The 23,941-nt window shown below is 47.9% G+C and overlaps 1 protein-coding gene across 4 annotated transcripts in view; it reads right to left on the bottom strand.

Moving 5' to 3' along the window:
- Positions 1–23,941, bottom strand: part of MAP2K4 (mitogen-activated protein kinase kinase 4) — an 82,177-nt gene extending 58,236 nt beyond the window's left edge. The window contains exons 1-2 of one of the 4 annotated variants that reach the window (XM_086762184.1): positions 21,807–21,917; positions 21,385–21,585 (exon numbers count right to left, since the gene is read on the bottom strand). Coding sequence is in view for 1 of the 4 variants with exons in the window: in XM_086762183.1 (XP_086618309.1) it covers positions 23,718–23,817 (100 nt within the window). In the remaining 3 variants the exon portion in view is untranslated. Of the gene's footprint in view, positions 1–12,329; positions 12,474–21,384; positions 21,586–21,806; positions 21,918–23,717 lie in introns of those variants that run through there. The other 3 variants (XM_086762185.1, XM_086762183.1, XM_086762186.1) reach the window with 3 other exon arrangements.

Genomic DNA, 23,941 nt, shown 5'->3' with positions numbered 1-23,941 from the left:
TTCCTCTACCTTGCACAAAGAGGTGTTTTGCATAACTCCAAGATGAAAAAAAGAGGAAAAGCACTTTACAGCAATTTCAGGGCATGAAGTACTACAAGGATGACAACATACATCTAAAACCAGCTTGATAAAAGAATTAAGAATGTCCTTAAAAGAAACAGAATCACAGAATGGTTTGGGTTGGAAGGGACCTTTAAAGCCCATCCAGTCCAACCCCCCTGCAAGGAGCAGGGACATCTCCAGCCAGACCAGATTGCTCAGAGCCCCGTCCAGCCTGGCCTGAATGTTTCCGTTCCCACGGGCATTCCATAAGCATCTACCATCTCTCTGGGAAACCTGTTCCAGTGTTCCATACTTTCAAGTTTTGATCCCACTGCGACACAATAATCTGGAAACACCTGCATACACGTTGCATTTTCCAAAAATCACCTACCTTGTTACACTTAAATACCACACAAGAAACTTGTACAAAATCCAACGGCATGAAACCAATCATCCAAAGCTTTGTATCAACCACCTAAAAAAACCAACACGTCACCACTTGTTGGTGACAATTCACCAGCAGATTTCCATAAGGTCCCAGTCAGTGATAGCAGGCCTTTACTCACTGACAATGGTGGAGAAGAGGGAAAGCGAGGATGTCCAGCCTGGGTACAACTGGCTGGGGTGAGGACTGCTACAGTACAGAGCTCAGCATTCCCAATGGGTCTTTCTTGGGTATTTTACACAAAAGGAGATGGCACAGTAGGGTCTAGACTGCAGCAGGACAAGGAGATAAACAATAAAATACTTGTGTTTAAAAATCCTCAGCACACTGCAACAAGGTAAGCAATGAATGGCTTCGCCTTTCAAGAGTAAAAGCAAAGATCTGTTCATCAGAATATGGAGAAATGCCACTGCTGGTGCTGAAAGCTGGTCTGCCTTGGGGTACTTTCCCTTTAGAAGCATCCTCTTATTTTGTCTTGCCTTGTGGGAAAAAAATATATTAAAGAAATAATGTAGTTTAGCAAATGAAAGAGCACCCATTAACTGTCTTATTTGACAGACTGACTTCTCACCGTGAGGTTCCACCTTTAAACTATGCTAGCATCAAAACTTTCTTTAATATTTTTCATATAGAGTTTTCTTCACATGCTTATTACATATAATTTATTCCCCTGAAAAGCATCTAATTGGAGCCATGGATCCCTCCCCAGGCTCAGCAGAATGGCCTGGTATCTCTAAATTCTGCCCTCCACTGTGGCTGTCCAGTGCTCTGCAGCATCAGGAATATCTTTTCTATGTTACTTACATGTAGGCAAATAATTACGCATGTTGTGCACGATGACACAAAGGAGTGTGCTTATACACATAGCACTGTCATTGAAACAGCAACAACACGATGTTTCAAAGAGTGCCAGGTGACATTTAATTCTCACTTAAATACTTGTCTGTCCACACACATCATATCCCAACATCCATTCCCTCTTCCCTGAACCATGCCACCCTGCTGCTAAGCAAGTACCAGTGCTACAAACCACGCAGAGGAGGAAGAGTTGGCTGTTGAGTAGGTAACAGAAAGAATAATTTCTAAGCTCTGGCTCTCACAGTCCATGTTCCCAATGAACTGCAGAAGAATCACTTAAAAGAAGACAAAGAGTTCCATTCGCCCTTACACATGGCCCAGAAACAAAAGAGTTGAACAAAACCAAAAAGGCAGCAAAACCTAAAGAGAGTCTACCACTTTCTGCAGAACTTATCACCCTCCACATCTTTGATGTCAATCATCTACAACATTCTGAAAGATTAGACTTCTGCATGACCAACAGGACTGTTCATAGAATCACAGAATGGTTTGAGTTCAAAGGAACCTTCAAAGATCACCTAGTCCAACGCCCCTCCCAAGGGGCAGGGACATCTTTCACTACATCAGGTCACTCAAAAGCCTCATCCAACCTGAGCTTGAACACTGCCAGTGACAGGGCATCCACAGATTTTCTGGGCATCTTGTTCCTGTGTCTCACCACCCCCATTGTAAAAGTCTGTTCAAACCTAACACTAACTGTCAGCCAACAGAGACGCAGAGCAATCTGTCTCTCATCTCTGTCTCTTGAGACATCCTGCAAGGCTCCTCCGAAGTGTGTGGCCGCGTGCAGGTCTGCCACCACCGAGGAACCAGATGTTTCCTGGCAGGACCCTCTGTGAGTGAATGACCTGTCATACAGCTGCAACACCATGCTGCCGCCTGACCGACCTCGGAGACCTATTCCTGTTACATCCCTGACGGCACCTCCCTTCTTACACAGAGTAACACCAGACTGAGCTCACAACTGCCAAGGATCTGGGGGACGCAGACACTCCACCAGCCACACGCGTAGGCCTGAAGCCTCCCCCCGGCTCGTCTGCTCTCCACAGGTCATCCCACCACTGGTTGGACAGGTGTGGGTGAGGGAGCTTGGCAAGTACCTGCAGACAACTGCCACCAAGCCTCTCACTCACTTGTCCTCTTACAGCAGCATAAACCCTGCTCTCGGCCTGGGTCCAGGGTTTTACAGCGTTCCATCATTCTTCTAGTTTTGTTTTATCCACAGGCCTGAAACACCGCCCCTCTTTCAAGGGCAACAGCAGAGCGTCAGATTTTCCCTTTCTAACAGCAACATTTATACAACTTCAGTGTTTGTCTTTGAAGTGGCCCAACAGCGAAAACAACGTCATTAACTACAAACTCCTTTTCTCAAAACCTGCTCCTGTTCTCACTACTTGCAGATTTTATACACCAAGTTTCCTCCTGTTTTCGCACTCTGACAGAATGCTTTTTAAATGTCAGCCTACTGATTTCTATCCCAGTAGGTTTCTAAGAATAGATTCCGTGATGTCGATCCACCACCCAGAGCTGGATTTTCTACAAATGCAACAAATACAGAAGCACAACCTGCCCCCGGAAAGCAAACAGGATGGTCTGGATTTGCTCAGGTGATGAACACGGAACACGGCTGGGGAGAAAGGGACATCCTGAGAAATGCTGGGAATTTCCATTCAGCACAAGTCACGCGGAAACGCATACTGGAAATGGAAGGGCACACGGAACATCACGCTAAATGAACTAGAAGTCTGATGAGAGTCCAAGCAAGTTGTGTTCTCCAGTCGCCTTTCAAAAATGGAGTACTTCAGCCATGCACTCTACAAGTCTTGAGTTTCATCCCAAAAAAAGACTTTCAACAACTCCAAGCCCCTATTCCTCACAGAAACTTCACTCAAAACTAACTGGAGGCAGAAGAGCCTCTTTAGATGCAGGAGTTTTGCTGGTGACTTTGCTATGAACAGATGTAATTCAGACCATCCTCTTCCACCGTAATAAAGAGGCTCGGTGTTCAGGTTGCTTCTGAAATTTGCTGATGTCCCATCACCACCAAGGCTGTGCGTTCAAAACTGTCCTGCAGAAATATCCATTTATGTAAATTAAACACCCGTTAAAGGTTTTGCAGACTTTACACTGTCATGGTTTAGCCCCACTCAGCAGCTACAACACCACACAGTTGCTCACTCCCCCTCCTCTCTGCCCTGCTGCAGTGGGACAGGGAGGAGAATTGGTAAAGAAAATAAGGGCAAACTTGTGGGTGGAGATAAAAAAAAAAAATTAATAAAACAAGGGAAGAAAAGAAAACAGAGAAGGAAAACAAACAAACAAAACCTAATAACAGAAAACACTGAAGCCCATAACTCACAGTGCCACAGCTCACAGGGGATCCTGATGCCCAGCTCCCTCCCCAGCAGCAACACCCTCCCCTCAGCCCCATCCCCACTTTATACACTGAGCGTGGTGTCCCATGGGGTGGGATTGGCCCTTGGGCCAATTCGGGTAAACGATCCCAGCTGGTGGCTGATCAGTGACCTGTCCCAGCTGTGTCCCCAGCCACAGGTGCCACCAGCTCCAGCTCTCCCAGCTCAGGTGAGAATTAACTCCATCCTAGCCAGAACCAGGACAAATACGTAATTCTAATAATATACCGCTGTAACGTCTACTTCTCCGAGAAGTGTAAAAGCAAAAATTACTGGAGAAGTAATGATTTGGAAGAAACTAAAACTAACTTTGGAACATACTGCTTTTTCATAAATAAGGTTAATCTTCAAAATCAGACCCGAGACTATGAAGTTTCTTGACCTAGGGTCTTCCCACTTCTGACCAGCGGATTTGCCCAGGTGTAAGTTACTGGTTATACTAAGTCCAGACTATATTTGAATGCAGGGTGGCCTTGGCTTTGGCTGAGCTGAAGTGGTAAGGGAAGTATTTGCTCATGTTTCAAGGGAATCTAAGCAGGATTGCATCCTAAGTTATGTTGCTCTCAGAGAAGAAAGAGACAACCGAAACAGCTTTCTGATTGTAGATAAGTTAATCTTCTACCCATAAGGATAAAAATCCTTACTTTAAATCACTGCAGCCACAAAATGATGGTATTCTTGTTCCTAGATCCATTTTAAAAAAGATGTTGTTATTTTAGCAACAAGCCACTGCATGGAACTGAGGTAAGGGAGGATGAGATCCCTCGTGTCCTGCTACTCCACAAATGCCCATCCCTTGCCATTTCACAGACCATCACCAAAACGGACACGGGGAGAAGCGGCTGGGAAGCCTTGCCAAGCTCACACTGCACACCCACTTACACAACAGCCACAAAGAGCTCGGGCACATAGCACACATCTGTTTGCCGCTGCGCTGGTAAATGGATGCTAGGTTAGGTATATCATTATTTATGTGCTGCTTATCATCGCTAGGATTAATCCAAGCACTTGGCTCTGCAATTAGGCTCTCACCACTCTTTTTGAGGCCTCTTTACCACAACCACAGCCAACCAGTCTTCACGCAAGAAGAAACAGCTATCTAGCAGATAACATGCAGCACAAAAGTATTCCTCCAGATTTATATTCTGTATTACTATTTTTACTTCACCTAGGATATGCAAGATTTCTTCAAGCCTCTGAGTCACCTCCTGTTGAACAACGCAATCCTATTTTCTTCCTAGAATTTCCTCACTCCCACTTCTGCACAGCACACCTCAACAATGGTGCTAACGATGTTCAGGTTACACATAAGGAAATGTTCTTCCCAAGCAGTAAGATTTTCAAACCAGCAGTAGTTTAATGGGGTTTTTCTTTTTTCCAAGATTTCTGCCTTGCAGGGATACAAACTGATCCCCGACAAAATGCCTTCCACTTAGTTCAAATCTGCAATACCAACTTCTTGCTGTCACAGTGCAAGTGTGACCATCATAGTGCAAAGCTGACTGTTCTCTCTGGTCAGATGCTGAAGTCTCTCTGCTGTTTGTGGAGTAGCAGTGCACCAGGAACCAGGTCTACACCTTATTTCCTTCTCTAGCATAACCAGAAAAAAAGAAATACAACCACATGAAAATGAGTTGTGGCAGTAAACAGCAGGAAGATGACCAAAGGATGTGTAATGAACTGTGCAACCTTTTTACAGGTTTTCATCCCCAGCAAGGGATGCACATAACCTTTTAACCAGGTAAAACTAAAACACGTCAACAAAAACACAAGAGAAAATTAGGAAGAAGGGATGTCAGGAAGCCAGACAAGTTGGGTCCATTTGAGAAGGGAACTGAATGTCTGAGGTTATCTTCTTAAGAGAAAACTGCAGAGAAAACTGCAAAATACCAGGTCTGATCACTTCCAGGGCATCTCAGAGCAAAGCTAGCGCCAACTCTCACCTGAGACGGAAAAAAACACCAACAACACAGACCTCTCTGCTCTTCCAACAGCTCTTACCACCCAAATTGTTAGATCTTGTCTGCTAACAAAACGCTTGCTTTGATGCGGAGGCAGCAGAGGAATGTTTATCTTTACCTGTGTCCAGAGCTGCAGCCCTGCAGCTGCTGACATCCGGAACGCACCCAGGATTCACAGCTCGTCGTCTCTCTTGCTGCCAGCACAGCACTGCTTTCCCACAGCCCCTTCCAACCTACAATTTTTCAGCTACGTTTCCTTCCTTTCCAGTGTTGTTCATGGATGTACTCCAACATTGGCACAGCTGATTTAGGAGTAAAGTAGGTTTCCAGCCTTGTCCTCAAGACAAAACATTTTTCAAGAAAAAAAAATAGCCAAATTTTGAAACAAACTCTAAGAACTTCAGCAAATAGCACAGTTTATTTGTGAAGTCTGAATGAAACAAGAGGCCTGGGGTTTGAGTTATTAGTTTTAAGAACTGTAGCTATAGAAGCTCACTTTCAAGGGTACAGGTATTCTCAGCACTTCTGTCTGTTACTGACATTTACTGCCCTTCAATGAAACCTTCCATCTAGTATAAGCCAAGAGTCAGCGTTCAAATCCAAGATTACGATTTTGCACTGCAGGAATGTGCTAAGTATGCTCATTTTCAGAAATCACCTCATTAGAAAGAGTATTTATCCGTAATTTCCCTACAGCCCCAAGTGTGCTTCCACTTAAGGAGCACAAAAACACACAAGTCCAGATCAGACAGGACTCTGGAAGCGTTACCTTCATGAAACCCATACACAGTAAAACAGTTGTACTAAACAAAAAGCAAGATATCTTCGTGAGTTTAAGGCTGGGAGGTGGCTCACAGTTGCACAGACACTTCCTGCACCAGCAGACATGGACCTCTGCAACTTGCTATACATGATTTACGCTGCATCCAGCAGCACTGGCATAAATACCTCCACTATGAAGTCTGGCTAAAGTAAGTTAGGCTTGGAGTGCAAGAAAACACCATCAGATTAAGATTAGTTCCCTGAGACTGGAAACTCCCAGTGGTAAAGACCTGAGAATGAAGTCTCTGAAATCTCTAAAATCCACCATTAAGCTTTAGCATTTATTAGCCCTGACACTACCCTGCATGGAAATACCATTCACATGAACAGCCATAAACAGAGTTAAAACTACCTGAGACTTGGGAGCGGATCAGCTGTGGTAAGTGAGCTTGAATCTGTGTCCAGGCAAGCGCTGCATGCTGAGCATAACGGCACAAGGCTGCATACGCACAGCGAAGTGCACAACTGCGCTCGTGCCAGGCTGTGATGGGCAGCTCTCTGCCCAGAGAGGAGAGCGTAACGCTAGTGTTAGACGACAGCTTTCCTCCCAAACTGGAGTTCAGGGAGCTTCTCGCTGGAGAGCATTATTTAACACGTCGCTCATAGTCGCAGCCAAACGCCAAGCCTGGTGAAACACCAAAGCCAACGGAGAGAACCTGGAGCGTCCAGCTGCCCCAGGCACCTTCACCCAGCCAGCACATGGGAGGTGCCACCAGACCAGATTTCTGTGGAAATGGGGCTCCTCTCAAAGCAGCACTTCATTGCAGTAACAAATACTGCAAAACGTCCACGCTACTTGTTGAAGGCAGCCGCGGTATCATCCTGCAGAGACCGTACTGGAGTAGTTGCCAGAGGGAAACAGCGATGCTGTCCTGCAAAATTTACTGCGAGGCACCTGGAGCCCTTCCTGATGTAAAACAATAATAAATTATGCAAAGGGCCATGCCAGGTACTTTTTCATTATGAAACAGCACAGTAAGAATTATAACACATACTGTAGGGAAGAGGACTGGGAACACATTTGGTTGATTTTTTTTCCACTTTTCAATTCTAGGAGCCTGTACTTAGACTAAAAGCAAGGAAAAAAATCTGCCCTTGAGGCCTTTGCTTAAGGTCACTGGAAAGGATTTAGTTTCTTTGGATAAAGCAACAAGTATGTTTCCATCAGCCCTCTAACTACCTTATGCCAGAAAAGTGGCAATGTCAATCACAGTCTGCATCCCACCGGCTCTGACAGACACCGTGGACTCAGCCGCCACAAGGTCTACAGGCATGGATCAGAAAGAAGAGCAAGAAAGAGAGGACTGGGCAGGTGTGGGGGGGTCCATTTTAAGGCACAGTTATTTTGAGGGAAGCAACCAATTCTGTCTACCTTTGCATTAGTATATCAGGGTTTTTTTTAATTCTGAAGACAAAAAAGACCACAATTGGATCCTGCTGAAAGCAAGAAACAGCACTGGGAGTTGAGAATCGCTGCCCTGATGTCGGCAGGGAAGGACAAGGAAAGCCCTCAGCCACCAAGCCAGGAGACAACTTCTGACGCAGCAGTTCTGGACTTCCTAAGTGTAATTGCCACCAATTCTTTAACAGAAAAGAGGTCTGTGGAGTGGTGCCTCACTGATGGGTGGGATTGGCAGAGCAAATCTGGGCAAAACGTTCCCCAAGATGCCAACAGAAACGTACTGACCTGCTCGCCAGGCCTGTGCCAGGGTCCTCTTCTTTATCCTCTTCCATTTTCTTGGCATTATGCTACCCTCCTCTTTCATTCAGAATACTCTTGAACAACACATATATTCCCCACTAAATACGATCTGTCAATTACAGCACAGGTAGTAAACTGTATAACGTGCACAGTTTTGTTGCTTTTATAAAACGTGAAATAAAATGTCATGTTGAAGTCTCATGTGTCCCTTGAAGGGCACTTTGTACCCAACACAAGATGTGGTAAAACCACGAGCATGAAAAGTTTCACGCAGCTGATTCATTCTCAAAATAAAAGCAGAGAAAGTAGCTGAATCGAAGCCTAATAAAAGTACAACTCTTGCTGCCATGGAAATACAATGGCTGTCACTCCAAAAAAGCATCATTGCACACACGCGTAGTATTTTTAAAGAAATCTGGCACAGTAGCCAAAGCACTGGAACAGCTAGCCTACAAAAATATACTTGCTTACGGCATTCCTTTAATGCTACACAGCTTCGTAGGAGGAAAAATAGAATTACACTGGGAAGCAATCTTAATATCAAAGTGCTTACAGCAGCCTCAGAGCCCTTCCACTACTGTCGGGAAACAACAAATTCCCTTTCCTAAGACTCCATTTGCTACCAGTTTGCTTCAGGGGCTACCTACCATCAGGTCCAGGTGCCAAGCTCTGGAAAACCTCATTATTTTGCAAAATTCTCTGATGACAAAGCGTTTTTTTTTTTTTATTCCCCTGAAGCATTGAGGATTTTTTGTCTTGTAGCAGATTTCAAACTCTCCAACGCACACAGGCTGTCTATACCTGACAGAAGAGCCCAGATGAAAAGCACTGCTGGGGAAGTAACTAAAACCCTGCAGAATCACGTCCAGTCTTCTTAACTTAACCCCAGACAATCAGGAACTGGCAAAATGACTGACACAAAAGCAAGCCATTGTCCTCAATAAATACTAACCAACCTTCTTAAGCTGCCAAGGTTCACAGGAAAAATCAAGTGCCAGCCGTTCCCAGCAGCAAGTCCCTCTCTACCTCAGTCTCACCTGCAGAGCTGTCAACACGGCTCCACCGTCCGGGCTCCAGCACACCACTGCTCTGTCTGGGCAGAAGCTTTTCTTCCATATCTTTTCACATTTCAGTTGCTGTCGTTTCAGGGATTTACCAGAAGGGTCTGTAAGTCTAACCGTAATCTCTACACAGCTCTAGCTTGCAAAAGAGATGTGAAATTCCCATTTCAAACATCAAGTTTCATAAAGATTTGTATATCCTGTGCTAATAGAAAACTATTAAAGAATAAATACACGTTTTCCAACCCTGTCCTAGGGGAGCAATTCTGACACACAGGCTCGCTCTGCACTCTAACACTGGAGCATACGTCCTTCTCAACTCTCCCAAGACAGAAAAGCATCAGTCTGAAAAGCTATGGACAACAAAGGACTTTCTATATGCAGTATCTCAGAAGAAATGTGTCTGAACAGTGCTCGCTAAGTATACTGAGATAAAATCCAAAGACATCAACTGTATAAAAAACATTATTATCTCTCTAGATATTAGAATCACTGTAACAAATGTGCATTTGAGTGTAAATAAAAAAAAAATCTTAAGGCAAATTGAAAGAAACACAAAGTCACAAGATTTCTACTATTTAGACTAAAAAGAAATAATAAAAAAAAAACAGAGCCTTGGTTTCTAATAAAGCTCCCACCTTACTGATGTCTGAGAGATGCACAGCCTAAGTCAATGACAGAAAACAAAGATAAATCCTACAGAGCTCCCCGAGTCCCAGAGGGCAACGTCTCGCACATCTCAGCCTGCTCTCACCTTTCATGAAGCAGACGGACCAGAAGCGACCCACGAGAGGATCCAGCGCCCACGCTGCCTGCTCTTAAGATAAAAATTTGAAGTATTCACCTGTAAGCCGAGATCCCCTTCAATGCCACGTGGAAGGACATAAGAAGTCAGGTCTTCATTCAGCAGAAGCTCTAACAAACGCAAATCAAATTGCCAAATCCCACCCAGCTGGCATTTTGTAGCAATTTAGCAGGCAGTAAATCCCCAGATCTGCCCGTGCACGGGGAATTCAGTACCGTTGCACTCTTGAGAAGCTGCAGGCTGCCATTTCTGACCATTTTACCCTTAAAATTGACAAATTAAGGGCAGGGGAAAGCAGGCATCGCTCAAGGGGGATTTGACATCACATCAGCCATGGGCTCCCCACAACGCTGCGCTGAGCGCCTGGAGCAGAGCCTGCAAACGGCGTCTCCCTCCAGCACGCTGCCCACCCAAGGACGGGCAGCAGGTGCCCAACCAGCAGCAGAGCCACACCAGCCCCGGCCCTCTCCACCACCGGTGACCAGGCCAATGGAGATGCGTATTCCCTCTGATTTTTTCCAAGATGTTTAAACCTGAACCAGTACTGTCACCCCAGAACCAACATGAGCCACGTTAAGTTCGCACAACAAATTATGGCTCTACGGGACTGCAGCCATACTTCGTTCCAGAGCAAACACCATGTTCTCTGCTGTCTCCACAGACTTGCCTTATTGTCCAGGTCACCTCCTTACTTTCTTTTTCTGTCATGTTATTATAAGCTACTACACCAGACATGATTCTTTTGGGGGTTATACAAGTTTTTTAATTCTTTCTAAGTCCCAGAACTAGGGGCAAACACAAAGTTTCTCTGCTAAAGAAATAAGCATCATTTTGTTGAGTTTCTCAACAAAAATTCCCCAAGTCTGCTAGATTTTGAAAGTCCTTCAGAAAAAAGCTCTACTGCTGTGCAGAGGGCAGGCGGGTCTTCAGTACGGAAGGAGCCTGAGAGTCTGCCCGGCTAATCCCCGCAGTCTCACGCTGGGTAACAGAAGACTGCTGCAAAAATACCAGCCAGTAGCCCCAACACAGATCCAGCTATCTTCTTCCCTTGCCCTCATCCCCATTAACTCTTTCTCCCTCAGAGCTCCCAGAAAAATGAACTCGTGCACCAGTTCTGCATACTAAATCTGTCTCATACAAAAACACCATTGGGTCCTCCCGGCTCTTGCAAAGTGTCAGAGCACCACAAATAAAAGTTTTCCACCTGCACAGCCATCTGTGCACCGCCTATGGCCAGAGCCAGCGCTGCTCCCTGTCTGCCTTCAGTCTCAACCCAGAGAAAGTCAACCTGCAATGCTTTGGTTTAAGATGCCACAATTTCTCCACTACAGCAGGACTCTTTTTTTGCTGAGAAGGTGAGAGCTGCTTAACACCACTCATTTATCAGTCATGCTACACTCATCTCTGCTCACGGCTGATCAAATGCTGCACCAGCACAGCTTGGGTCCGCCTCTGGTGCTGCTGCCCTGGGAGGCACCCCAGGGGAAGGGGGAAGCTGGAGGTATCAGCTTGGTCCTGCTGCCCACGTTTTCTGCCCCATGCAAGGCCACCAGCAAACTCAAGAGACAAAGTGAACCCCAAAGTCGTTGCAAATAACTTCCCACCAGTGTGAACAGTGCATCTGTTTTGTGGAAAGGGTGGAGAGGCTGGTTCCTTGCCCAGCCCAAGGCACGTCAGGGCAGGAATACCGTCACACCCTGGAACAGGCGTTATGGAGGGAGTAATGCCCATTGAAGATGACAACCCAACAGCTACACCGTTGTCATTAAATCACTGTGTTCTGGCAACTGAAAGAACATCTCCAGCGAATGTGAAATTGCATTCTGGAGAGTAAATTGTTTTTAAAAAAGGAGCTTGATATGTTTACATATGAGGCAGGAAAAGGTAGCTACTGGAGATAAAATATTAAACTTGTGGTAGAATTTCTTGGGCATCCAGCTTGCTGGCATCTCTAAGGGGGGAGCGAAGGGCTATGCTATTAGCTGGGCTCCGGCTGATCCTGGCAGTGTGTGTGCACATGTAGAGGGAGCACCAGGAAGAATTCTCTCATTGCATTTCCAGTCTGTGATTATTTTTATTTTATTTTTAAAGACATTTCCAAGGGTCTTCATCTTTCTTTGAGTCCTAACACGGAGCAGAGCATATCAAACTCATAGTCGTCTAAAACAACTGCCGTACTTGGGACTGAGTGAACTTTTTTTCCAGCATATACTGGTTACCTCGTTCCTCTGAAGCACTGCTCAAAATTATTTCACGAGATCACTTGCAAGTTCTGTTCACAATGACCATTTCTGCAATATCCAAAGCACGAGGAACAGCCTTCTCCTCCAGCACGTCACAGTGGCAGCTTATGGACTTTAACTATGGGGAGAAATTTGGAAGACATTACTGCTGTGAGACTGCTGCAAACGCAGAGAACGCTGTAACCCGCGGTGAACAGGGACACTCGGCTTAGCCATCCCATGGACCTCTCTGGACGTAACACTGACTGAGCAGTCACTCGTTCTCCTGGCACGAGTCAATGCTCCCGCTGGGCAGTAGAGCAGTAGCAGCTCCTGCCAGCTTGGATGAAGACGATTCAACCTTCACCTTCACCAGCTCAGCTGCCATGGAGCAATCAATATTGGTTGCTAAAGCCACATCTCTTGAATGGGATGCCTGAAGGGATAGCAAGATTTCGACCCCAGTATTATTATATTTGTAGTTTGGTGCATTGCTCCACAGCGTGGACAATCAATCAGAACATCACCACAGAGCATTCGCTGTGTTTGGTTTGGGCCTCAAAGACTCAGGACACATCAGCACAGGATTACCCCAAGGACATGAATGCTGGGCAGTCAAAGTTTTGCTGCCAAAGAAGTCAGAGTATTAATCAGATTTGAGAGGGAAACCCAACACAAACCTTCCCAGAAAGCTTCTGTTCACTAAATGAAATAGCACCGTGGACAAGTGGCTCCTGGACCGCATCCCAGGTGCTGTGAGAGCAGCACAGTGCCCTGGCACAAGCCAGGGTGCAGCTCAGACCTTTGGCAGCCCAGTGATGAAGCAGGTTCCCTGCTGGCAGTTCAGTTACGGGCTCCCGTTCAAGTCGGCTGTGACTAGGACCAGTCTATATTAAAGCAAATGACCAGCCCCAGAAACATTTCATGTCTTTGCTGAAATAAACCCTGCAATCATACATTCTTCATCTACAGTTTATTTTTGTAGGGCAGGAAAAAAAGCAACCGTACTGACAAATCAGACTTGGAATTTCTAGTTCAAGTGACAGAAGATCCCAAATCACATCCCTGATGGGGAAGCCAGTCGAGCTTTCCCACACGAGCATACACACAGGCACACGTGGGCCACAGACACCAGCTCCCACCACTCCTGTCTCAACCTTTGCCACTTCCACGCTTGCAGAGAAGGCCCTTCTCCCATTTGCTCAGCTGCAGGCATTCAACAATGCGTGCCCCTCGTGCAGCAAGAACTCGACTGCTAAGCCGCTGCCTAATGCGGCACGTCTCCAAACCTTCACATCTAACCCCTTCTTCCTCCAATAGAAGTCCAAGCTCACGCAGAACTCCTTTGCATAAACTTGCATACACCTATACCATCAGTCACACTTCTAGTTCCAACAGTTGGGCTACATCAGATCAGAAAGCAGAGAGTCCACCTCCACTTTTCCTCAAATCAGTAACGAAACCAGCTTTAAAAGTAGACATCCAAACATCCCAGTGTCCACATGCTGACTGTTTCTGCTACCCCATGGCAAAAAGAAGAAAGGATTTGAAGAAAGGACTCCCATGTCCATCCATGGCTCTTGGCCACCAGTCTTGGCCAGCCCTACAAAGCAGTTCTGATCGCGCTCCCCATTCCCATCCTCTGCCCATCCATGTTTCTGAGTGGGACAGGAGGAAAGAAGAGGACATCAAAGGTACGGCAAGGTTTCCAGTGTTTGGCGTGAGACCAGATCCTGAACTGACACTGTTCAGGAGGGGAACTGGTCATTACAGGAAAACTCAGACACGGTCCCATCGCTCCCCAGAAGGGATTTCCAAATGCAATGCTTTTATCTTAGTCCATATCCCCTCCCAGGTCAAAGCAACACAGCCGTGTGTTTTTAAAGGAAACTGTTTTATCTCTGTCCACAAACCTCTTCAAAAGTACAAACACTTTGCTCCTGGTCCAAAAGGAAAGTGATGGCTAATTCAGTTCAGAGAACAGCTTCCAGAAAATCGGGTCCAAAGCAAACCATAAAATTGTTTTGGTCCACAGAAAAAAATAAGCCTAGACAAAAACTGATAAAAGGACTGTCTCCCTTTCGGCTCAGCTCTGTCTGCTCCCAGCAGCTCTCCTCCTTACACCACACGGCATCTCCTGAAGCACCTCAGAAAGATCAGATAAATTATTCAAAACACAGACTAATTCCCCGGCGCTTGGACTCTTTGTTCGCTCCAGGATCAGTGTGAGCCGTCTGCTTCCTGGAGGGCTCGCTCTCCCTCCAGTAAGGGGCAAACACAAAGGCTTCGATTTGCAGAAGAGGAAATCAATTTAGCAGCTAATAAATACGCAATTTGTGCAATATACATACTCTCTGTCTCCCCTGATGCTCATAGAAAAGTTAATGGGCCGTACTCTGCTAAGCAAAAAGTTATTGCATGCACTCACATGAACAGCAGCTTAGCTTGTTTGAAAGCAGAACCGGGAGGGAGACGGGGAGCAGATGCTTGGCAACACCATGTTGTATTTCCTCACAAATAGCAATAGCAGAGATCCCTGCACAGAGGGTTACAGCCTGAGGAGTCAAGGTCACACATTTTGGAAGATGCTCTGTAGCATCATATGACGGTCCTGACACAAATCCAGACCAATGATATCTCACATGCCCTGCACAGAGTCTGTACAGGCGTGGAGCAGGCATCCAATGGGCAGCGCAGAGATCTCCATGAGGACCTTTGCTGACTGAGAGTCTGGTCGCCTCTCAAAAATTCACTGACTCTGCACACAAGAACTTAAATAAACCTATGACACCTGATAAAAGTCATGCTTGCACCTTTCCACCAACCATGTGAACTGCATGAACTGTAGAACTTATCTTGAAGCAATGGCCACCTAAGTAGACCAAGAAACGCACAGCATAGGTAGCTTCAAGATCTAAAGTCTCCCCCTCAAACAAAAGGAACCCCAGTAAGATTGCAGCTGCCCATAAGAGACAGCTTAACCTAACTTAAAATAAAACAGAGTGAAAAAGTTTAAAACTGAAGCCAGCAACGCAGCCTTTCCACAATACCGTTACCTGAACACAGATGCTCAGACCAACACGAAGCTTTGCTGCCACAGCTGAGGCTCAAACACTGAGGCAGAGCAAGTTTTTGATTCTCTCTTCCCTCCCTTACTGTCATTTCCAAATGTTTTTGGCTGCCAAAGTTTATCGGTCTTTACATCGTTTGGTTTAAAATGAACCCCTCCCATCCTCTGGGTGCTCCAAGCTTACCATTTCAAACCACATGAATTAGCTCAACTCTGCCCCACTGCAAATCCGCTTGCAGTCTATCCTTCCTTCAACTTCAAGAAGTGTCTCAGAAAAAAGACCAATCCAGTCAGGCACAGTTACTATGAGGCAAAACCACCAGGATTAAAGGCAGGCAGGAAGCTAAATGACTCCAATATGGTGCTCTTCTAACTCATACTGCACACCAGAGCGCTCATTTCTTACACTTGCGGCTTGCCAGCACAATGTAATGGTGGAAATTTACTTGATCCCTGACAAGCAAAAATACACACACACAAAAAAAAAAAAACCAGAAAAATAGGAGCCAGATGAACCAATTGAGCCCATCACCCACACAAACGGTACACCCAGGAAAGACGGCAGCTGGGGAGGCCACACGAATTATTTTGGCAGCAGGGCAGCCTGGCAGCAGAGAGGCTCCTCGGTGAGTCAGAAGCATCAGGCTGTCCCGTGGACACACACCTCTGCCCTGCCAGCAACGCCAGCTATGAGGGCTGTCTGGCCTGAGACGCCGACATAGCGTCAGCAGTCAACTTGAGCCTGCGAGGGTATCTGCTTCCAGATGCAAGAGATTGGCTTAGGCTTAGATTAGCGGGCACGAGAGTTAGGATGAACGCAGGCTCAGCGTGCCAAATCACCATGCACCACCATCCTACCCCCTCACCGGCACTGCAGCTCGGGGAGCTCCAGGCCCTCGGAGGGGAAAGCTCGCTCCTGAGCTGGGACCAGTCACAGGGCGAGGGCACCATCACAGCCTCAACAAGGGAGATGCCTACGAGGTGAAGATGTAGAGGGGCTCTATTTGTGCAGAGTATATCCATACCAGCACTTGCAGTCAACACAAAACTCCTAACACAGGAATACCCCTTTGAGAGGCTGCCACACGCTGTGCCACCTGCAGTGGAAGTTCTCCAGGCATCTTACACACAGTTTATACAAGTCCACCTAGAAAACCTCAGCGAGAGATTTGTAACAGAGATACTTTGGCCAACAACTCAGCAATGGTGTAAGGAGGTGGCGTCAGGATACAAAATGGGATGCAAAGTCACAGCAAAAATTACTTTGTCTTGTTCAGACAACCAGAAGAACTCCAAGTAAAAACCAGAGCAGGCTCCAAGTCTGCGCAAATCCTTCCTGCAGCCTCATCCCAGAAGGAGATGAAACACATCCTCCTCGCAATTTCATGCTTTATGGACAATGACTTAACCCCTATGTACCCTCAGAACAACTTAGAGCACTTTCTTTCCATTGATTTTGATAATTCAGTATTTTTATATTTTAACAGTCACCCTAAAAATCCAAGTCAGTTGTCTACTGAGAGGGGTAAGCCTCATGGCTTTTGCTTCAGACACCCACCAAACAGAAGTGCCACCATCCCCAAAGAGAGGTGTGTACATACGGAGGGATAACTAACATACATCAGCTCTTCCACTGTCAAAGTCTAGCAGAGACAGAGTATTCAAGTTATCTACAAGTTGAACTGAAGAAAGACAGGTGAAGTGTCTCTCAGTAGGGACTCATCATGAGTTAACTACCGCACATTAATTAATCCAGCTATAGCAACACATCTTTTTAAAAGGAAGAAATTTTTCAGTGCTCAACAGGCACTGCACTATCATTTACCCACTGCTCACACGTCTCTTCTGCCACCAAATGAGCCTGCAGCACAAAAAGAAATCCGAGGATCTAGAAGACAAACATTTTTGCAGGGAATGAAAGCAGATTTGACTTAACACGGTGCAGGATTTGCAGTACTGAAGACATTGGCCAACCGAGCAGCACAGTGACTGCACGGGTAGACTGCTGGAGGAGGGCTCCTCCACCAGCAAACGATAACCAGAAACTAATAAACTGATATTAAAAAAAGAAATCAGCTTAAAAATGCAATAACCACTGGAGCGAGTGACTTAAAGACACAGATTCTCCTGAACTGGTGTCTTTACAGGGACTGGGTTTCTCATTGTAGAAGAGGTGTTACAGCCCAAACATACATGACCAGGATCAGCACAGGAATTCCCAAAACATTTGTTCATCCCTCTAAAGCAGGAGCCCAGACTGTACAATAACAATAATCCATCCTGACCAGAATACCCACGGAAGAGCCCACACCCTAAAGTGACAATCCCTGAACCACGATGAAAAGGTTCAACTGCCAGAACCAGCCAGGTTTTCTTCACCCTGCTGCAGCGCAGCAATTCCCACCTCCCCAAGAGGGATGCTGTTGTCTCAGCACTCAGCAGAAGGGCCACAAAAGCATACACATCTAAGGAGGCATTTATTTTTTGGTGAATACAATGCAGTCCATTTTAAACAAGGTACATGAGATCTGGGAACACAACCAGCACCTTTTGAAAGTCGGTTCAGATCAGTGCACTCCAGTCTTTGAGAGGATGCCAGAAGCATCACATCCATTCAGAGATTTTCGTACATTCTTTATAAATATCACCTCAGCGAACCTTGGATGGACATCTGCTGCTGGTTCCTACCCTGCAGGGCAGAGCACTACACAAACACCCAGCGCAGCTTCTTTCTCTCATGCAGTTTTTCTTTCCAGCCTCCACAGGCTACAGCAGCTATTCCTCCCATTGGGAAGCAGATCTCCACTTTTTCTTTCAACTCACATAAAATCTTATCAAACCTAAACCCAACAGAAGACATCCGACTTCAAAGGCAGCAACCACGTCCCAGCTGTACGATGCTAACAAGTGTTTGTGTTTGTTTGATACATGCAGAGCTTGATGTGGTTAGACAAAACTCCTGTAAGTAAAGCTTCACCGCATACACGCCAGAACTGTGAATAAATTTAATTTGGAGCACTCCTCAACAAAATCAAGCCTGGAAAGTACACATTTGCCTTTCTTTTGCTTCCTCACAAAACTGATCTTTCTCTCACTGGATGGCCCTCGTTTTGACAGGCAGCAGTGTGATTTCCATTCCTGTCGGCTCCATCAAATCAGTATAAATAACTAAAAAAGCCTCCCAGCATCTGATGAGACTAACTAGTAGTTTTGGGCTGCCCCTTTACCAGGAAAGCAGACATATTCAGAATGTCAGTTGATTATAAGTAAACCAAAATGGAAAGCTGAAACGCAAAAAAAACATATGCTTACGTATAAATACAGCCCTACAGGCACAGGTACGCTAAGACTCAGCTACGGTCAGCCAGATCCTGGCAGAGATACTATACAGGAATAAACTGGTAGGCACGAACCAAAATACATTGGTTTGCTCACCAGACAACTATATTTACCTTTCATGATAAATGCAAACGCATCCAAGTAGACGTACACCCGTCAATCTGACAAATCTGCCAGTGTCAGCTTGCACCAGAGGCGTACGTTAACATACACTGGTTCTATAATTCCACTGTGGGCAAGAGTAAGTGCAGTCACCTGCTGATTTTATTCAATCAGCTCACACCTGCCAGAGATACAGTAAACTTTACCTACATTAGAATAAGAAAAGGTAATTAATACATAGTGACAGATAATGCTTATTTTACTAACTACTGAGGACAAGGATTAATTCTCCCCTCCAGTACCCTCTTATCTTGTTCTTTTCTATCTTCCTTCCTTTCTTATCCACATCACATTTCATTTTACCTAGCCATTCATACACTGCTTCATACCAAATCTGCTGCTCGCTTGCTGCTCCCTTTGCTTCACAGCCCCTCCACTTCCCAGATCTTCCTGTTCCCCAGTCCTCTTTGAGGTTCCCCAAGCAAACTGCCGCGTTTACCAAGGCTCCTCTTACTTTCTCCATCCATCATGCTCCTCTGCTCAGAGAGGCAAGTCCACCTGCCAGCCTTTTGACAGCGCCCACATCATGCCCCAGCAGATCCAACATCTCAACATCAAGGCATCAACACCTTGTCCTCCCAGTCCTCGTGCCAAGCCTGGGTCCAGGAGCACCTTCAGCACTGGGGACACGGGCTGCTCCAGTCGCTCCTTGCACTCGCAAAGGCAGCAAACACAAAGAGGAGGAGGATACAGGAGTCACAGCATCTCTTCGCGAATTCCCGTCCCGAGGATCATACTGGTCACAGTGATGCCTGCAAATGGTTTCAAGTAGTATTCTGCTTTTGACAGCACTGTCTGAAGTAACTATGATCACCCCAAAGACACAGCATAGATTACACGCTTACACCAAATTCATCTGACCACAGTGACTGACAAGGCCATTGCAGTGCTCACCAACTCTGCCATCTGTCAAACAGGAACAACTCCTGACCTCTCAAAAAGCCTCCCAGAAGCTCTATTCCAGCAGGCAGAGACAAGCTCAGGGCAGAGCTTCCTCATACATAGGCAGAGCTCCAGGATGTCATTGATGTCCTGAATGGCATCTGAGGGCAAGAGCAGAACTCTAAGGTCTCTTGATGCACTCAGACATTTACCCCTTGGCAACCTCCTAGCCCAGGTTCCTCACCTCACATCCACAGAGGACTCTAACCAGATATGAACTTTCTCTGATTTTTGGTTATGACTGGAGTGGGGTAGAGAGGGCAAAGGCCTCAGCCGGGGAGCAGACAGGACTGCACATGTGAAGGGAACCGACAATCCCAAATTCCAGCTGAATGGGTTGGGAATTCCCACCTAACACATCTCAACCATCACGTAGATGGTTGAGATATACAGTACGTATGCTTTGCTTTTGAAAGACACCAGAGCAGACCAAGCAGCAAGTACTTTGAGAAGTCCCAGTTGCCTCCACCCTTCCTAAACGCCGTACACAACAGCTGAAACCATAAAAGCCAGTTATAAGCAGTTCCAGCTCTTGCTTGGCACTGGAGGTAGGACAAGTGACTCCACAGGTTGCAATTAGAATCAAAATTCTTCCTATGCCTTGGAATTAATTACATTTCTAGATTTCACACCACCATTCTTCAAATGATAATTTTCAACACAATGTCAGCAGTAAAGACTATTACTAATTCTGGCAGTGAAAGAAATGCAAAATTGCTCAAATTACAGCCTGGGTGTTGTTTTTTTCTTAAATCACTGTCAAAGTGGGATATCCTACTTCCCACAGCATCTCTTTTTTCTCCACAGAATATCCAGGACAGTAAACATGCAGGACTGCTCCTGGACTTTTGACATTACACATCACTAAGCAGGACAACAATTCTCCACAGCAGCAGTCACTGGCATTCAGTCAGACTTCAGTTTGTAAATAACAAACAAAAATTTCAAAAATTACAAAACAAGATCTATTTTCAACATTTAGAATTCCAGCTCTCCTTTGTCTCTGAGCTGTCAACCATGCTTTGAATATGGCACCATCAGCCTCACTGGCCAGGGGGACTTTTTGGGAAGAAAGGAAGCTCCCAGGTTCACGGGCATGAACAGCTGACACTGTTTGCCAAGAGAAGATACGAGCATGAAGCTGGGGCATGTACAACACTAAGGATGAGAAGACCTGAAGCAACCTCTTGCTTGATCATGAGGCTTGAGGGCCATGGCTGCACCGTTAGCCCAATGCAAGGACAGCTACATGTCACTTCATCTCAGCACTGTCACCTGGAGGGGCCTGTGCACATCAGCAACACTGTAGGATACCGAATTAAAACAGAAACAGGGCGGCCTGTAGAGATCTTCTGGATCTGCTGCCCCAGCTCCAGACGTCAACATGATGGGCCCCAGTTGTCATGAAGACTTCTCCCCTGCACAATCCCTCGGCTTCTCCCTACCCACAGCCCCTGCCAAACTCCCCAACAACAGCTACCCCTTATGAAACCACCAGCCCTCCCACCGGAACAGGAACTCCGTGCGAGAGGCTCTCACCTCAGATCTCCTTGCCCAAGCACGTGTCCTCTGGGCACGGTCTCCAAAAGCGATGGATCACTGTTCAGAGAAGCACTGCCACGGCCCCTCAGCGGCGGGCTGAAGCCACAGGAGCTGTCCCACCTTCTCCCGCTCCCACCACCTCCCTCACAGCGGCAGTTGCACAAGCCGGGTCAGAGTGTGTTTCTGGCTGAAAATTAACTGAGCAAAAATTTTTTTTTTAAACTATAATTACTTGTTTCCAGCTTAATGACTTCACTGCTCCACCTTGCCATACCATTTAAGCCAATTAAATCACCACTGACGCAGCCTTACCCACTTTTCTCCCCACCCAGCGATGCGTTCTTGCACCTCCCCTCCTACAGTGCTCACCCGACCCCACCGCGAGCAAACGCTGGACACCCCAACCACGGCAGACTCACCGCTTTTTGGTGGGTTTGCTTTGTGACAGCTCAGCGTGCCCTGAAGTCAGAAGGAAGCCAGCGCCAGTGGGATGCACTGTGGGGACAAGGCCACTGTGCACGTCCAAGAGCAGATGGACCTGCCCCTGCAGACACGTCAAGCCCCTTCCCATCCCACCCTCAGACTCCTAACTTCGCACAGGTGGGGTGGCTGGTCACACAGCAGCAGAGGGATCCCAGTGGAGGGCTGTTCTCCTGGAATGGAGTTTCTTGCCGGCTCCAGGAACCTGCCTGTACCACCACTGCCAGAGCAACCTGCTCCTCCAGAGTCCACCCAGGATCCCACACTCAGCACTTAATATACAAGGTTTCGGATGCTGGTTTCTGAAAGGTGTTGCAAACATGGATAACGCCACCTTCCCAGGGCCCAACAGCTACCCACTCCTCCATCTAGCAAACACAAGAGCATCACATGGGGGAACCTGCAAACAGTAAAAACTGACCTTTTTATTCCCAGTATACCAAACCCTCCAGTTTATACCACCAGTTCTCTGCCCAAGCAGGTCCCCATACCTCAGTGCAGTCTGTCTGAGCAGGACAGAACCCAGACTATAGCAAACAACCGTGACAAACATTATCTTCTGAGAGCTCTTGCACCTCTCTCACAGACAGAACAACCTTTTCTTCTACTAAAAAACAGTTCCTAAACCAGGGCAAACAGCTTCTTTAGTATTACCATCCCTCTATCTATTAAAAAAAGAAAAACCCAACAGAAAAAAAAAAAAAAAAACAGCACTGTGTCACCTCAGCCTAATGAAGCCTCAAACGTTGCTCAAGCAGAAAGTATTTTTCAGGGGTTTAACTTCAAAGGAAAAACTCCAAAGGTGTTCGCGGTGCCTTTTCTGACAAGTAAACATCCACCGTTTTTGCAAGACTGCTCAACCATCAACAAGTGCAGGCGGGAACCCTGGCAACGTGACCCTGCTGTAACGCTGTAAATTTCCATCGGAATAAACCAAAACCGCACCAGAAGTTCACCGCCGAACCCTTTTTACTTAAACATCTACCAGGAGAAAATGACACAAACGGACGCGGAGGGACAGGGCCCGGGGGCTCCCCGCCGAGCAGGGCCGGGTGCGGCAGCGCAGGGCAGAGCCGAAGCAACACCGGCCCGGCCCCCGTCTGCTCCCCGCCAGGAACCGCACAGCCGGGCTCCCGGCTCCGCTCCGGCGGGGCCCCCCCGAGCCGCCTCCGGGGTGCCGCTGCCCGCGGCCTGCGCGGGTCACCCCGGAGAGGCCGCAAAATCGTTCCCGGCTGGAAGAAGCCGGAGCCGCCTCCGTCCGGCCTTTGTCCCGCCCCGCGGCTCCCTCCCGCCGCCCGGGGCAGCGCAGCCCCCGCCGAAGGCACGGCTCCGCGCCCCTCGGCAGCCCCGGGCGCGGCGCCGGACAGAGCCGCCCTTTCCCCCGCGGGAGCCCGCCGGGCGCGGCCGGGCCGCCGAGCGAGGCCGGGCGCGGCGGGAGGCGGCAGCCGCAGGGAGCGGCGAGGCAGGGCCAGAGCAGGGCCTGCCGGGGCCGAGCCGAGCTGCCCAGCGACTCGTAGGGGCCGCAGCGCGGATTTCCCGCGGGCAGCACCGCTCCGGACGGCGGGCACGGCCGCGCCCCGGCGGGGTCCCCGAGAGCCGTGGCCCGGCCGGCCCGGGGCCGAGCGCGGGGGACCCAGAGGGGCCGGAGCCGCCAGCCACCCACGCCTCCCCTTCCCAATCAGAGGTTCGCCCTCGGGAGAGCCCGGACCGGGCAGGGCAGGGCGAGACCCGCGGCGGGCACCGCGCTCCCGGGGCCCGGCCCGGCCCCGCCGAGGCCTAAAGCGGTGCGCGCCGCCCGGCCCGGAAGCGGTGGCGGCGGCCGGGCCGCGGCCTAGTGCGGGGCTGCTTACCCTGCATGCTGCTGGCGGCGGCGTGCGCCTGCGGGCCGCCCGGGCCCGGCCCGCTCCCGCCGCCGGCGCCGGAGCCGCTGCTGGGGCTGGGAGTCGCCATTGTGTGCGCGGAGAGGGAGCAGCGCGGCGGCTGCAATGCAGCAGGGACCCTCCCAGGCAGGACACCTAGAGCCCCGCCGCCGTATAGCAGCCGCCGCCGCTGCAGCCGCCCCGTCCGCCCCCGA

The sequence above is a fragment of the Chlamydotis macqueenii genome, chromosome 18 (genome assembly GCF_036417535.1).
Source record: "Chlamydotis macqueenii isolate bChlMac1 chromosome 18, bChlMac1.mat, whole genome shotgun sequence".
In the NCBI taxonomy this organism is placed as follows: domain Eukaryota; kingdom Metazoa; phylum Chordata; class Aves; order Otidiformes; family Otididae; genus Chlamydotis; species Chlamydotis macqueenii.
Note: the sequence above shows the minus strand (reverse complement) of the source record. Positions and strands in the feature narration are given on the sequence as shown.